The sequence below is a fragment of the Corapipo altera genome, unplaced genomic scaffold, assembly GCF_003945725.1.
Source record: "Corapipo altera isolate COAL_440 unplaced genomic scaffold, ASM394572v1 1, whole genome shotgun sequence".
NCBI classification, from domain to species: Eukaryota; Metazoa; Chordata; class Aves; order Passeriformes; family Pipridae; genus Corapipo; species Corapipo altera.
Window position 1 is genome coordinate 34169210 of NW_020884873.1, and position 16423 is coordinate 34185632.

General features: G+C 40.7%; 1 protein-coding gene across 5 annotated transcripts in view; it reads right to left on the bottom strand.

The window, feature by feature from the left end:
* The window catches only part of RASSF3 (Ras association domain family member 3), a 107414-nt gene that overhangs the window by 70043 nt on the left and 20948 nt on the right, over window positions 1-16423 (bottom strand). For 3 of the 5 annotated variants that reach the window (XM_027656027.1, XM_027655991.1, XM_027655972.1), the window contains exon 2: window positions 5147-5271. In XM_027656027.1, coding sequence (XP_027511828.1) covers window positions 5147-5200 — 54 coding nt within the window. In that variant the 5' untranslated portion in view covers window positions 5201-5271. Of the gene's footprint in view, window positions 1-1801; window positions 1895-5146; window positions 5272-7393; window positions 7446-16423 lie in introns of those variants that run through there. The other 2 variants (XM_027655982.1, XM_027656022.1) reach the window with 2 other exon arrangements.

The window sequence follows — 16423 nt, forward strand, 5'->3', positions numbered from 1 at the left end:
CAGAATTGCACAGGATGAAAATTCCTTGGAAATCTTTTAACTCCCTTTGCAAAATCAGTTAAGAGCCTGTATGGAATTCCTCTTCCCCACAAGGGAAATCCTAAACCCAGATTCTCAAACTCTGGCTCAACAAGATACTCGTTCAGGGTTATTTGGAGTTTAAGGTGTTCCAGCCACATCACAACAGCCAGTCCCTGTTGTGCTGACAGCACTGTTCACAAGCGGTGTTGTGAACTGAAGAGCCAATCAAGCTTTGCAAGAGCAAATATCAGAAGCTACAACATTTTCCTGACCCACTTTTAAAACAGCATTGTCCAAAAGCTGTGCAGATGCCACTGGGAGTGAAAGGGCACGGGAAACATGCAAAAGTGTACAGGCATGAACGAGAATTCAGGACCGGGAACTACAACTGAGCTGCAAGTTCTGCTGCACTCGGGGCACCACCAGGTCATGAAGTGCAGTTTGTACCACTCGGAAAAAGCAGAATATATATTCACACTGCCTGAACCAGGCTAAAATGGTTTTAGGCCATATAGAGTTAGGGCTCAAAGCACTGTCTACCATCATATTCAAAGTAATAATCTACCCATGCAGAGGTACTTATACAAATGAAGAAGTGCCGTGTACCTTTACAAGAAGAGATCTAAATTGTACCAGCACAAGAATGCCAATATAATGACTTCAAACTAGTGCTTTGCCTACATAAACAAATTGCACTTCAAAACAAAATGGTTATCTCAGCAGGATGAAAAGGCACAAAGTCCAGGACTAAGGTTTGTTTGCAAGTAATTCCTCTCCATTAATACTGTAAAGTTCGAGCAGTTCTGCAAAATCCCTTCGCATTTTAAACTGATGCTCACTGTATGGATGAGACAATCCTAAATACATGTGTGATCTTTGAAGCTATGCATTTGACTAGCATAGCTCATGCAAAATTATCTGGGTTTGCATGCCATGTGATTTTCAAAGTCACGATGTAGATAAAGCAAAAGCAGGCATTGCTGGAACACATATCAGTTTGCTTCTCGCTGGGGACTGTTCTGTGCCAAGAATCTAACACCTACATTAGCAAATACAGTAGCGCAACACAAGTGGCTCTGTAAAGGAAAGTGAGTGGTGCTGAGAATCCAAAGTCCTAATTACAAACACTTCATAGGTTTTACTTAAGAAAATCTCTGCTTTGATCCTGCGGACCATGAGTGTTAGGTAGGCTCCTGGAGTGCTTCTTCTCAGAGGTTTCAGGAAACAGCTTAATTTTCACCTGAAGTGGAATTAATTTTATGTGCCATAAGACTGCTCCCTGATATCAACCAAAACACGGGAAGTGAAGACAACTGGATGATGGTGCTTCAAAAGCACGATCCTGTGTCTAACTAAAACCCTGCAGACTAGACACCATCCACAGAATAAGAACGCAAGAATAAGTTTCTAAAGAAAATAGATTCAGTCTTTTTCCCATCCTCTGACCCCTTCACAATCTTATACAAACCACCTGTTCAGTTTTATATATGAGATGTAGGTTCAAACTTTAAACAGAAAGGAAAAAATCACCTTAAGGTTGGTAAGTCCAGAAAATTTTAGCATGGAAGGAAAGTAATTTTGAGAAGGCAGCTGAGCTGGGAGTGTCTAATTAAATAGTAACCTGTAAATGCCGGCTTTTGCAACAGTGTTCCCATTTAGAGATCTTAAAATTCTCCTAAAAACTTCTAATTCCTTTTTTACCTACAAGAAAAGTAGGCAAGTCCTAGAAAGACAAAGAAGTACAAGAAGGTCAGTAGCAGAGGAAGGAGTGAATTCAAACCTTGCAGTTTCCAGGGATAGCTCTGCGCTGTGCATCAGGGACAGCTGTGTGCAAAGAAAATGACCCAATAGGAAACATTCCAGGTTTTCTGCACGTAAATGATTGCTGCTTCAAAAGCAACGGATGACGGATGCTGAAAACAGCACTAGAATCCTCATCTTACATGTATCAGTTGTCAGACATGCACTGACCCAAACAACTAGTGAGGAAAGAGGAGATTTGCAACAACTGTCATCCACTGCAAGCAGCCAAAGTGTGACTTCTTCCAAGAGGAAGGAAATCAGTAGGAAAAAAACCCAGTACTTCTTTGATGCAATCTTGTTGCACACAAACAAATGCACATGAAATTTGGCTTCCCTAAGTACTGTAAGCCTCAAAGAGCAAGAAACAGTTTCCTTGCTCAGTATTAATACCCAAGACAGCACTAGCTCTTTCTTAGATCTCTCACAGCCAAGCTGTATGAGTCTTTTTGAGTAAAAATGAGTTTTAATGCCCTTCTCTCTCTGCTCCAGTGGTATTGTCTTGCTGACAGTCACTCGCACTTTCAAAACCTATGTTGCCCTGTCCTTCCTTGTCCCCATCCCTGCTACTTTTGCTTTCAGCATCTGAGTTATTCCCCTCACTCTTTCCAACAGCAAGTCACGAGGAGCTCTTAAGAGACACTCTGCCCTCAGTCACAGTTTGGGTGGCTGGAGCAGCATCTCTCCTACAAGATAAAATGTTGCACTTGCAGAGAAAATTCAGTGATGACCTGGAGGACACACAGAAAGCTCAGCAAGGGCTCTCAGAAATTTTAAAATCCTAGAGTCTTTAAGATTGGAAAAGACCTCCAAGATCATCAAGTCCAACCTCTGATCAAATATACCACCATGCCCACTAAACCATATCATTAAGTGCCACATCTACTTGCTTTTTGAACGCTTTCAGAATGGTGATTCCATCTCTTTCCTGGGCAGCCTGTTCCATGACTGTGCTGAACATTCTCTGTTCACTAGAAGTCATTACAATCTTTGTGTGACAAGATATGGTTTTCAATTATCTGGGTTGTTTTACTTTTTTGGTAGAATTAGGTTTTCATAAAAATTGGTTTTGATATGTCTGTAGCAAGTTCCATTTTTTTTTTTCCTGCTAAAAAAAATGAAATTGTAAAAATGCTTCCTGGAATTTGTCTGACATGTTTATGGCAAGGTCTGAGGATAAAGTCTAACTTTGTTTATCACACATGTTTTCTAGCCAGATTTTAGGCCTTCTATATATTCTGTAGAAATTTTGCTTAATAGAAATCTGAGAAGGAAAAGTGCTGTGCTATTTTTTAATTTGGAATCCTCTGAGAAGGTACTTAAAATATTTTAGTTGGTTTACTGGTGAGTATCATCACAGAGAAATTAAAGTCCTGGGGTTTATCTCAACTATATGTTAACATTTCTTGCTGCTTTTTCCATTAAGTTAAGTTTGCTTTGCTTTGTGTTTCCTCAGACTATTTCACTGAAATGGCAGTACATCATCTTTGGTTCACAATTGTGTAGCTGGACTTCGGAGCTGACTTAGAATAAACTTTTGTAATCTTCAAGGAGGATTCCCTTGTCCTCCCTAGTATTATTTAGTATCTGCCTTTAAATAAGGCTGTAACTACAATGAACTGTGACTGCATGTGAGACAAGTTGGTAAACTGGAGTAGGAAAACAGTAATGACTCTGAAGACAAGGACCTTCAGTTTGGTTTCTCAGATCAGACTGATTTCAGGAAACAAAAATTTTAAGCAGAAGTTACTGTCTAAAAATGGTACTTTTTGTAGTGTGGAACATATTTATGGGACAATCTTTGATGTACATAACTGGGCAGCTTGTAAAGGCAGTTATACTAAAAATTAGCAATACTGCAAGAAAAAATACCCAAGAGTTCTAGTTTCTTGACATACAAAATAGCCTTTTAAGGCCTCAACATAAATATTTGTAAGATATCAAAATATGCTTAACTTAAATGGAAAAATTCTTATTCGGTACAATATTATTTAAAAAAAACCCAAACCGAAACAACCCACCCCACAAACCTGCTAACATGATATCCTTTGGGTAGGAAAAGCAATATAGGGTGTACAGCTGGTGTGTTTTACGCATTTATGCATCTTATGGTGGGGCTGAAGTGAGAGGAGACTTCTTGGAGACAGGAGAATTTTGGGTGGGCACCAGTTCTACAGCTGATAGTTTGCAGGATGGTGCAGTCTGTGATTGGAAATTCTGTGGATAGTGAAAGCCAGGGTAGGTCTGACTGTTCTATGAATCACTTGATTCTTACAGTTCATATTGGGAATATGAACATTCCCAATGATAGCTGGGTCTGGGATTGATTGGGATTTTTTCCCTCTCCCCCAGTAAGGACATTTCTTGAACATGAGTTCTAAAAACAGTATAAAGGCTAAACCGACCACTGTGAATATGCATATACCAATTTATTTTCACTAATTAGATTTTGAATAACACTTCTCAGTTAAACCAGTAAAAGCCTAAGTTTAGACCAGACCTTGGTTAATGAAGGGGTTTTTGGTGCCTAAATAAAAGGCTCGAAGAAAGGAACTTGCACACAAAAAAACTGATGCATTTTTTCATCCTTCCTGCCCCCAAAAAATAAAAAAGGAATGTGTCTCTATTTTATCACAGGTGCCCTCTCTGAAATTTCTACTGGTTAGGTGTAAATGTTCAAGAGTGTAACATGTGATCAAGACTGGATGGACTTTTGTGGAGGACAAAAAGTAAATGAGGAAATGAGGAAGCACACTATGAGCCATTGAAGCCAGTGGGAATGCAGGCAAGGAAATTTGAAATTACTCTAACAGGGATTTGATAAGAACTGGGGAATTAACACTAAACAAGTAGGATCTCTAATGGTCACAAATAACTCCACCCTTAGTTTTAGTTGCCTCCCTATGACAATACACCCAGCAGCACAGGGCACCTGGGCCATCATGATCACTCTATGAACTGCTTTGTGGTATGGACAAGTCTGTATGAAGAGGAGCTCTGTCCTCATGTTCTCATACCTTGCTGTACATGCCTGCTTTGACCCCACAGTGACCCGAATCAACAGGAAAAACACAGTTTTGCTGGACTACTTTTTAGTCAGTTTAGCTGAAAACTAATTGAAGCAGGAGTGACTCAGCTGGCAGCAGCCAGTTGCACCTTGACCCAGCGGTAATGTAAAATCACAGCACTGAGTGAGAAATCCAGGTTTGCTGGCCATGCCTAAGTGAGACATTCTTCCTGAGCATCTGGGTGAGGCAGGCAGACCACACTTCATTACAGAGCTGACAAGAGAAAGCAGTAATTACAAGAACACAAGATCTATTACCTGACCCTTGTTGCAAGATGAATCTAAGGCGTCATGTGGAGCGAGGCAGTCCATTAATTTTCCATTCCGCCGGCAGCCCAGGTGCACCAGGTCTTGGCAGTGAGCATGGCAGGTGTACTTGCAATCTTAAAAAAACGCACACAGACACACATACAAAAAAAAAAAAACAAAACCAGAAGTGGTGTTTAGAAATGAGGTTGCTGCAGGCAGAACCTAGGAGTGAGACACATCCTCATTTGCTACGTGACCTCAGAGAAACTACCACCTCTCGACTGAATCTCCCCATCCGCACATAAAGATAATAATAGCTACATACTAGCGAGATGTAAATTCACTGGAGCGAAGATGACAGCACAGCACACCTCCCAGTGTCACACTGGCAGGGCTGCAGTTAAGCAGTTCTTTAGTTAGATCAGGGCTGCCTCAGTTAGATGTTTTTGCAAAAGGTCCGTGCCACAAACTAGGTATTAGCTGTTGTAATATAAGTACAAAAGGGGCCATTCTCAGAAAAGACACAATATTTTTGATTTACAGATAAAAAATTCTGCCCACATAGAATTACTGTTGGTTTTATGTGTTTTAAGCTCTAGGTTCTCTTAAGAATATACACAGGAATATTGAAAACAGAATGAGTGGTTTATCTGAAGCCTAATTAAGCTGGTAAATCACAAAGTTGCCTTCAGTAACAATTCAGAAATTTCACTTCCTGGCTAGCGAAGTCAACTGAGATGGCTATTAGAAATGTAAATTCCCTATAACAGCAGCAGATGACCCCATCTCTAGTAAGAAATCAGGTGATTCATATGCCCTTTAATCTCAAAGAGAGAATCACTTCAAGAGTATTTACAAAAACAACCTGTATTTGCTTGGAAGCCTTGTTATATTTGCTAGTTTTCTATGTAAGTTGGGCAGAGTTCATGATGTCACTTTTGTCTAGCACTGAATGTCACTTTCTATTTTTAGGTTTTAAATTGCTTATAATTTTGCCAAAGAGCAACCACTTGTATTTCAAGTTACCATGCTGGGGAACATCATGCTGTTTGTTTTAGAACATTTCAGCTAAAACAATTCAGCCATTTCCAAGAATGACTTTTGGAGGAAATGCTTTCATTTTGTCTAACTAAACTACACTTAAATTTATTTTTCTTCTGTTACAAAGCTTTACACTTTCCAGATTTATAGTAAAAGAGCAATTCTGGGTGGGCTTTTTGTTCCCTTATCAACCTCTCAAAAAGACCAGTTTTCCTAATGTTTGATTAGATTCCCATTACAGTGCCTGAAAAATAAATTCTTGAACATTCCCATTTCCAATTCGTATTCATCAGTGGTGTTATGGGGCAAGACAGGACAGTGCTCTCTGAAATGCTGTTCCTCTTGGCTGGGAACTGGATCTTTAATGTAAGATCCCTGTACCGGCAGATCATCCAAAAGTAAAAATTAAAATGTGGGTAATGCAATCACATTCCTTTGCCTGATACAGTATTTGTGCTGCACGCGAACTAAGGCAAGTTTAAATATACTTTATTTGGCACACAGTCAACCAGTCAAAACTTTTTCAACACCAGCAACCCAGCAGAGTGAATCCATCCTGGATCAGCACTCTAAGAGAGATAACTGGGATGTCTCTGATCTTAAAACAGACTGACTATATCACAATAATACCACTGTATGTCAGGTCATACTCCTCTTGAGGCATCAGCAAATAGCTTTCAGCTAATTATGGGGTACAGAGGACCCTGTTGCAGTATAAATCAAAGCACTGAAAAAAGGCTCAAACTCTCTAAAACCATCACTCTATTTAATACAGAATTTGGAAAACATGAAGCAAAACAGACAGAAGACTACAGGGGAAGGAAAAGAATGATTAAGGCAGCTGTATGGTGCCCAGGAGAAATGATAGCTGTCCCTGCACCCTTGTGTAATGCTGGCAAGTCATGCCAGGCTTGCTGCAGTTGCTTCTGAATTTCCTCTGGGTTTCACATTTGAGTTACTTTATCCATTTTGCAGGAAAGATGGAGCATTCACAACTGCAACTGAAGTCAAGAAGAACTGTGCTTTTCACCCAAATGAGGTTCTTCCAGGGCTCTGTTTTATGCTTATGCAGCTGGGATTATTTTTCAGATGATTCATGCATCTCATGGAGTTCTGGAAAAGACAGAACACTCACGTTTGCGGAGCCCTTGACAAGAGAATGATTTTGCTTGAGAAAGGACTCCCTAAGACACAGTTGAAAAGCTTCATCCTTACCTGACAGGAATAAATAAAATTTGGAGCCATTGTTCATTGGGTGAGGGAACAGGGCAGCTCCTTGAGAAAACCAGGATGGGAGCACTTAATTAAAAATATAAGTAATATACCAATATAAGTAATGCACAAGTAAAAAAAGGTCAAATGAAAGTAATCTTTGAATTTCTTTTTTTTCCCTTTATTTCTGAGTTCTTTACTTCGCAAGTTGAGTTATCTTCTTTTGTAGAAAAAATGCTTATGAGATCACATTGCATGTCTACCTTTCTGTTCTCCCCCTGTAACTCTGCAAGAGCTAACTACTTCAACTACACATGGCCTAAAAGCTAATTAAGTTCATACAAGTTTTACAAAAATTATCTCCTGGCTAAAGGAGGGAGACCCAAACTAATACTCACACTCAAGGCAAGGCTGGCAAAATTCACCTATTACACCATTGTCTGGCAATGTCTGGACAACTAGCTACTGCATATCATATCACCTCCATGGTGAGGAGCTTATGGGGAATGGGGCACAAATCTGTAGGACACCAGGCTTTGCTAATTCCCCAACTTTCTACAATTACACAAACATATATACTGAGCATGCCCAATTCTAAAGATGCATTTTCACAAATAATACTAGGAAAAAGTCTGTTAGCTAAACAGTGTTCTGAAACAGAATTACTTATTAAGTTAGGAAACATTAACTCTCAACGCTGTTTTGTTTGTCATTTATATTCATTTTAATTTGTGAGTCCCTAATATTATTTGTAAGACAAGCTCATAATTTTCACCTTGCTATTGTAGGCATAATTGCAAAAAATGTAAAAGCTTCATCTATAAAACATTCAGTCATAAGCTAGATTTTAACATACTGATTATAAGTTCAGAAAGATCAGAAAAAGGATGATTTTTTCCTAGAACAGTTATACTTTAAATTTTTTTTCATATTTGTTTTAGCTTTAAATAGATTATTTTATTCCAATCGTGGCATACAATGTTTCACAAAGGTCCAAGCAGCAGCAAATTAAAAAAAATATGTCTTTCTGGTAATCCCTTACTGGAGCACTCCCAAAATTTCCATGAGTTCAAAAAGTAGCTATTATTCTGGAAAGACTATTTTGGTCATCAGAGTGTGGATTGCCATATTATTTCTGCTTGGAAAGCAATCAGAACCAGGTGCTCTTTCCTGATGTGATCTGAAATGAATTCTGTTCTTTGAAATCAAAGATCTGGAGGCTTTAACTGGGCACAGGTGATAAAAGCATTCCCTGACATCTAGAAAAGCTAACAGGTTTATTTTACTAATGCTCAGACTGTCCTGTACACTGCATTTATTTATGAAAGTGATGCATCAATGAACACTGCATATGCATAACTGTCCTGAATTGTTAGGAAATGCAAGTGTCGATTTATTAAACATACAAATCTTATGCTTTAAAAGTTGCATTGTCAACTACTGAGACATAATAACGAACCTTATTATTCTATTGCAACAGTGGCTTGGCTAGATGTCTCAGTTTAAGGAGACTGAAGTGTTTTGCTAAGGAGGATGAGTTATGAGGTAGACCAAACTCTTCTCTCTCAGCAATTGTAAATTCGAAATTAAGAGGCTCCAATCGAGGAAGTGTGGAAAAAGGAAGAAATAACAACCCTTTATTAAAGGATATATGTATATTGGCAAAAACAGTAACAGAACACAAAAACAACTAAACAATAATCCTGTACCCAAAAGTCCCCTTCAAAAAGGGAACAGTCTGATACTTCTCTGTCCTCTAGAGCAATTCTAATCGCGGTTGGCAGGAGCACTGTTTGGTCACCAGAGGTGCAGAGCCTGCAGTGCTCAGTGGTGGCCTGCAGGGGACACTGTTGGATCCCTGGAGGAGCTGAAATGGAGATCTTCCCCCTACCAAGGAGGGGAAGGGGAGAAGGGGAAAGAAGGGCGCTTTGTTTCCCACAAAACTCATGTTGTCTGCAGCTGGCTGTGGTCAGGACTCCCCCCTTTCCTCGACGAGCACAAATCTCCGATGAATCTGACAAAATCTCCAGCAGATTCGGGTTGCAGACAGGGCAGCGCGCAGGCAAGGCAAGGCCGGAGAGCAGCCAGATGACCAGGTTGAGAGCAAGACAGCCTCAAAACTTTTCCAACACACAAACACCCTCCCCCTTGCCTCCGTTGAGGCAGAAAAGTCAAGTGTCCCCTGTTTGTAAAGAGAGGAGGAGAAAAAAACTCCTCCTTGCAGTTTTTAGAAGGGCTATTAGCCAGGAATACAGGTCTGCCAGCTAGTTCTTTTTTATAATTAATTACCCCTTCCCCCTCCTAGTTCAACCTTCTTCTCTTACAGTGGGACAGTGGAAAGGAAAATTTTTGCCTGGATTTTTAGAACAAGTAAACCTATGACACTAGAGTAATAGAAAATAATAACTTAGCAAATTTTAAAATTGCATGAAATTATGACTACTCCTATCCTGCCTTCACAATGTTAAATTGTAAGACTTCAACACTTTCATTTTACATGAATAGACCCTACCTGATGTCTGGATTTTCTTCACCTTAATCTTGATTTTGCCTGATAACTTGTAAATAATTGTTCCCATAACCAATTTGCTACAGGGCCTGGCAGCAGAAAGTAAGCAAGGGAACATGCAGGCAACCCAACAGATGCTTCAACATCAGACCTAGTAATCGAGCACTACTAAATCAGGCAGAGGCAGGCAGAGGCTCAATAGCAAAGTCTCTCTATCCTGCTGTGGTCTTCCCTGCCTGGGAAATGTGTATGTTCATTACTGTGATGGGCCAGAAAAATTTAACTTCCAAATGGATATGCAAAATGTATGTTGTACCTGAGCAACTGAAGCACATGGAAAGTTCATACCCAAATTTGTATTATCTTTGCATTATTTATCAACCACAGTAAGACTGAAGAAGTCATTAGAAAGCATGAGGAGGGTGTACAACTTAGTCCTGCTGCCATGTTAGGAAGCTATCAAGTAAAATAGTTGTCATGGGTTTACTTGTTCTAAAAAACCAAATGGGAATTTTCTTTCCCCTGCTGCAATGTGGGGAAGGGACGTTGAATGGGGAGGACAGTTTTCTGCGCTGGGTGATTGACCTACACAAAGGAGCTGGCTGGCAGAACTACATTCCAGACTCATGGACCTCTCTAAGGCTGAGGGGTAGGGAGGGAGTTTTTTTCCCCTCCTCTCCTTGGAAAGCAGCACTTCACCTTTTTGCCTTAACGGGGGCAAGGTGTGTGCTGGAATAGCTCTGAGGCCGTTTTGCTCTCAACCTGGTCATCTGGCTGTTCTCCGGCCTCGGCTTGCCTACGGTCTGCTCTGTCACCAGCCGGACCTGCTCAGATTTCATCAGAGAGTTTGTGCTCGGCAAGGAAAGTGGGGAGTCCCGACCACAGCCAGCTGCAGACAGCCTGAGTTTCGTAGGAAAGAAACTGCCCTCCTTTCCCCTTTTCCCCCTTCCCCTCCTCGGTGGGGGGGAAATCTCCATTTTTGGCTTCTCCCACACACCGGGGCCTCACATGGCAACCACCAGAGCCCAACAGCGCCCCCTGCTGGCCAACACAGCACTGCAGGCTCTGCAGTCCAGGATCCAACCCAAATACTCAGTTTTGTCTGCCTAGTGCCTTACCAAGCTCGAGTTTGGGTACCACACAAAAGAATCCTGTATGACTGACCCATTTAAGAATCAGAGTTTTTAGCTATGTTTATCTATCATTCTAGGCAGGCAACAACCTGACTTTGCCATATCCAAAGGACATTACATTTGCAAAGCCTAAGGGAGCAATCAGCCTTTTGATGAGAAAACTCTTCCCCGAGTGAATCACTGACAGAGAACTCCAAGCGAGGTCCAAAGGAGAAGAGGTATAAAAATCAGCAGCCTGCATGAGCCTGGGACTGTCTAACGTTCCTGCTGCCTGGGAACACAGGGACCATACTTCTGATTGTATGCACCATATAGCAAATAATTGGTTAACAAATAAATTCAGCTTCCCAACTGCAAAACAGGACGGAATGACAGATATTTTAGATTAAAGAGCCTAAAGTGAATTTTTTTTCAGTTTCTGCTGCTGGTACCTCTAACAAACCTCTATAATCCTGTAGTCTATTTTAGAGCTTCTAAATACTTTTTTTTTTTTTTTTTTGTACAAGCTTATCTTAACCTGGTTCATGCCAGAGGGTTTGCTAGATAATGGTAAACACCAAGACACATGCGTTCTCTCTCAAAGTCGTCCTTAGCCTGGGAGGGGCTGTGAGGCAGGCTGGCCAGGACTGGCATGCCAGGGCAGCTTACCAGCCTGTCCAAAGAGTGGAAGGAGACATTGCCACCTAGCTGCACACCGAAGAACTGGGATGTAGGTGTTTGAATAGATTAAGCATCTGCAAGAGACCACTGTTAGCCAGGTAAGCTTGCTGGCAGAGAAGGTCCCTGATTACTGAGGGAGGATTGTTCACTCTTGATGCCAGTGACCGTAAAAACCATTCATGAGGAAGGGTCAATAATTCAGCTCTTAAAATCCACCCTAGTTCTCAGGTGCTTAAATGTCTCTGAGCACCTCACCCTAAGTGACAGGCACAAACTCCTTTTATTTACTCTGAAGTATTAAAGAATTAAAGTAAATTTAATCTGTTGGTAAAGCTCATTTGTATTTTTATCAACATGACAACAATCTCAAGTCTTCTCCCTCCTTCCAGTGCTTGCCAACAGGATCCAGCTAAGACTTGTCGCAGGACACTCTTGCAGAAACCTGGGATTCCACATAACCAGCCTATAAACAGGCTGCTGCTCCTGAATACTACTGCACCTCTTTTGGCTAGATAATGCTCTGCGTACAGTCCTGTTTACAGTCACCACTCCCACAGAAACAGAACACCCACTGTTTGCCAGGCCACCCTGGCAAATAATCAGAAAATCTGTTTGCAAACAAGGCTGAAAACATTTATTTCATTCAATTGAGGTAAGGGTTAAAACATAAATTTGCAATAGTGGAAACACTTTAGAAAGAAAAGCACAAGACAAGAAAATACAAGTTTAGGTTATATTTACTTCTCACAATCTCCTTTATCTGTTTCAGTATCACAGCTAGCTAGAAAGCTGAAATACATCCCCTCCTGAGACTGTCCCAGGGCTCTCAGGATTTTGGGAGCTCTTAGATATGCCAGTCTCTGGGAGGCAAACTGAGGAGTACAGGCTGAGCTCTCCCTCCCCAGCCTGAAATGCCTCCTCCCTGTAAGGGCTCCTCTGGAAGTACCTGGGCACAAGAACAAGAGGGAGAGGAGAGACCTCATTTCTCCTTAGGTCCTCTTGATACACACATATCTATGGCATTCTTTAGTTTTTTAACTACCAGGCTACAACTTAAGAAACAACCTTCTTGGGCTGATAACATTCCTTCCGCTCTGAGCTGTGAGACTGAACATGAAATGATGAAACTAGGAAAAAGGGGGTTCAAGCAAGCAAGCTTCTCCTCCCATGTACCTAGCTAGTTTTCTGAGGTCCCCTTGTAGGGACACTGTCCCTCTCTGAAAAAAACCTTAAGATAACCTTAGGATTTAGTTAATTTTTTGAAACACCCTGTAGCACTGCAATTCTTGCTGTCTTCCAGAGCTCTACATGTGAAAATCGTGAGATCTGGTAAGACTCAGCCTGTTAATAAATTCAAAGACTAATAAATCATACCCAAGCTTTGCATCAAAGGCAAAAGGAATGACTAAGTGCTCAGATTCTGTTGGCACCTTTCCAGGGACGAGACCCCAGAGAAACAACTGCTCATTAAGTCCAGCAGACAGAGCCTATGGCTCCCACTTCTCCATGCCAGATAGTAGTGGGGAGGCCAAATTCCTCTGTGCAGTAACTTCAAACAAGGAATTAGAGACAAAACTTGGCAGATAACTTGATGCATCACCTTGTCTATCCTTTCATGACAGACTTCAGAGAGTGCTTTTGTACTGCAGACACATTAAACCACACAACCATCACACACAGGCTAATGGGAGAAAATGACAGCAAAAATCTGATGAACCTGGAGAGTGACAGGTTTTATTGACCATGTCTAGCAGTGACAACACCAATGTACCACAAAAGAGCTGTATTTCTCCTTCAGTTCAAGAGCAAAATGATTGTGTTTCTGGCACAGAAAACAAACCTGATTCTCTGTTTCTGATGTTAAAACTGCAGTGAAGTTATGACACACACACACAAAAAAGTGCCCTGTAGATAAAATTCTAGATTTGACCTGCTCTAGAAATCAATTTACAATAATTTATTTACATTTGATCTCCCACAAAACTAGTAATTCTTCCTTTTAAGCTTAAATTGTGTAAGACTGCAGTAGTTGTTAGGTATCTTTACAAACCATTAAGCAGCACGGGAGAAGAGCAGAGGGCTGAGCTCCCCACCTGACGCAGCCCCAGAGTCAGGTTGGAAGCAGGCAGAGGGACAGATGTCAGCAGCTCCCCAACAAGTTCTGGATGCTTCTCTCCAACTTTTCCCACATCTAGGCAGCCAGAATGTGCCCTGGCATAGCACTAATCTACATTTGCAGCAGCAATGTGGCAGCAGAGTGGCCATGATAGTAAAATAGCAGCTATGGGCCCTTTCCTCTGACAAACCTGCCCACATGCATTTGAATCCCAACTCCCTACCTAATCCACCAGACCCAGTACATTCTACCAATAGCTTAAAAGCAGCTCTGGTTGTCTTTAAATTAAATTTTCATGTGGAAACCACAAAATGCAGCAGCCCAGAGCACATGCTGAATTCCCAACTTTTGAGAGAACGGAGCCTGAACAAGGATGGGGATGTGGGTGCACACAGATTCTCACACCTGGTTTTCCTTTTGGGAAGCTTCATAAAATTCATTTGAAATACACCTTTGACAGAATTAAAGGCATCAGATTCTACATTCAATAAACACCTGGCTCAGGAACACATTGCTGCATACACTTCTGCACTGCAAATGTGATTGAAAGTAACAGAAGAATATCTGTTTAAGTAGTCAAAAATTCATCCAAAGTATTTATGTAGTTCCACTACGTGTCATGCTGGTATCTTGGGACTTCCACTTGTTCTGGCTTTTATCCTCTTTACAGTGTTAAAAACCTAAACAAATGTGTAGAAAATCCCTTCCACATAAAAAACCGAAGTGAGCTCTCACTCTTGTATGCAAATCCAATTAAAACACTGCTTTTTGAAAGCGTTTACTCTAGTGCCCTCTATTGCCGAATCCCCAAAATAGCCAGCATAAAGCATACTCACAAATCAGCACTTCATTTTGTTTTCCCTTTAGGAGAAACACGACCAAAAAGGAAGAACTGGAAAGAAAAGTATAGTTTAGATCTATCTGTCTGTGCTGCCTAGGACACTCCCAGAACTGTGAGTTCCTGACCAGACCTGAGTTATCAAACTCCCTGTTCTTGAAGGAATTAATAGCAAACAAGACGTACCACTTCCAGTCCATGGAGAAGATGGGTCACAAAAAACCAGTCCTGAGAGCTCAGAAGAAATCTGATTTTTCTACCTTACCTCGCCACAATACTGGAGTTCATTCTGAATTGCTGCTGAAGGATTAATCATCAATCCATTAGAGGAGTTAAAACAGCAATTATATCCTAGCAGGATGGAAGCCAGACATTTAAGTGACAGATCACATGAAATTTAAAAGGTCGAACTTCCTGCCAAACAAAACCTATAGTCTGTTATGTTTAAATGTGAATTGAGAAAAAAGTTGAATCAAACCCATGAAATTAAATGAAGCTTAATACAAAAAGTTGTGTTTGTGTACCTCTAATGCTGAGTACAGCTCAATTCTAAACATGCTACAGCATACTGCATCCAAGCTGGGTCTATGTTTACATATCGTGCTCTAATGTTACATTATCTCTTTAAAACAGGTAATTCCACACTACTAATTTATTAATGTTACTCTTCATAAATGACAAATCCATAGCTTTTATTTCAGATGTTATAGGTCATCTTCGCCAACCCCAATAGTGGACCTTGAGGCAGCTGTACTGGTGAGTTGCTTAGTTTAATGCACAACATTTGATCATCCTCTTTTTTTCTCTCATCTTCCTTCTAGCTCCCTGGGCAGCACAGGGATGCAGTGGAGAGAAACAGCATCTTTCAGCCTTGATTGCTTGACATTGACAAAGGAAACAAGAAATGCAGCAGCAGAAAAACAGAAAGTAAAATTAAATCTTCTGAAATACTTCAGAAGATCAGGCCCACAATAGACATCAGGGGTACTAGCAATTCCTGGTGATACTGACATCTCTCATGTGTTACAGACATTCACTTTGGTAACCCTCATCTAAGCAATGATTGGGCCCATTAGATGAAATTCAGTCTCTGAACAGACTTTTTTTTCTTACATTTATCACAGGCTTATGATAATCTGAATAAATCTCCGGGAACAAATCAGGATTTTCCTTTGGAAGGGGGGCAGATTAGACAAAGAGATTTATCTTGTCTCATTTAAAACTGATAGAGCCAAAGAAAAAGAAATTTACTGGAAGGGCACATTCATCTCATCTAATTATCTGAGAAATGGAATAAAACAACACATGATGCAATTTGCAAAAGCCACATGACTGGCAAGAGCAATGAATGAAAAACACTACAGAGAATAACAGGCCATGGACTATTTAGACACTGACAGAATGCATCTCTCTTGGAAAAATTCAGACTCACAAATAACAAAAAAACCATCAGTTATTTAATAGGTGGAGAGTCACACAGAAAACAACAATAGTGAGAGAGGCTTTCGTATTCCCTGGCCTTTATCAGTATTGCACTTGAAAAACACAAGAATAGATGAATTGAGTTAGACCAAAGATCTATCTAGGCCAGTATCCTGTCTTGGGAAGAGTCTGCCAGAAGATGCTTAGGGAACACATATATGAAAACAAAAGTGACTTTTGAGTGATATTTCCCCCTTATGCCTTTCTACTCTCCAACAATTTGCAACTTAAAACAAATGATCCAGAGGCTGTATCTGCATCTTTTTATTTAATATCCCTTGATGGCTCTTTCTTC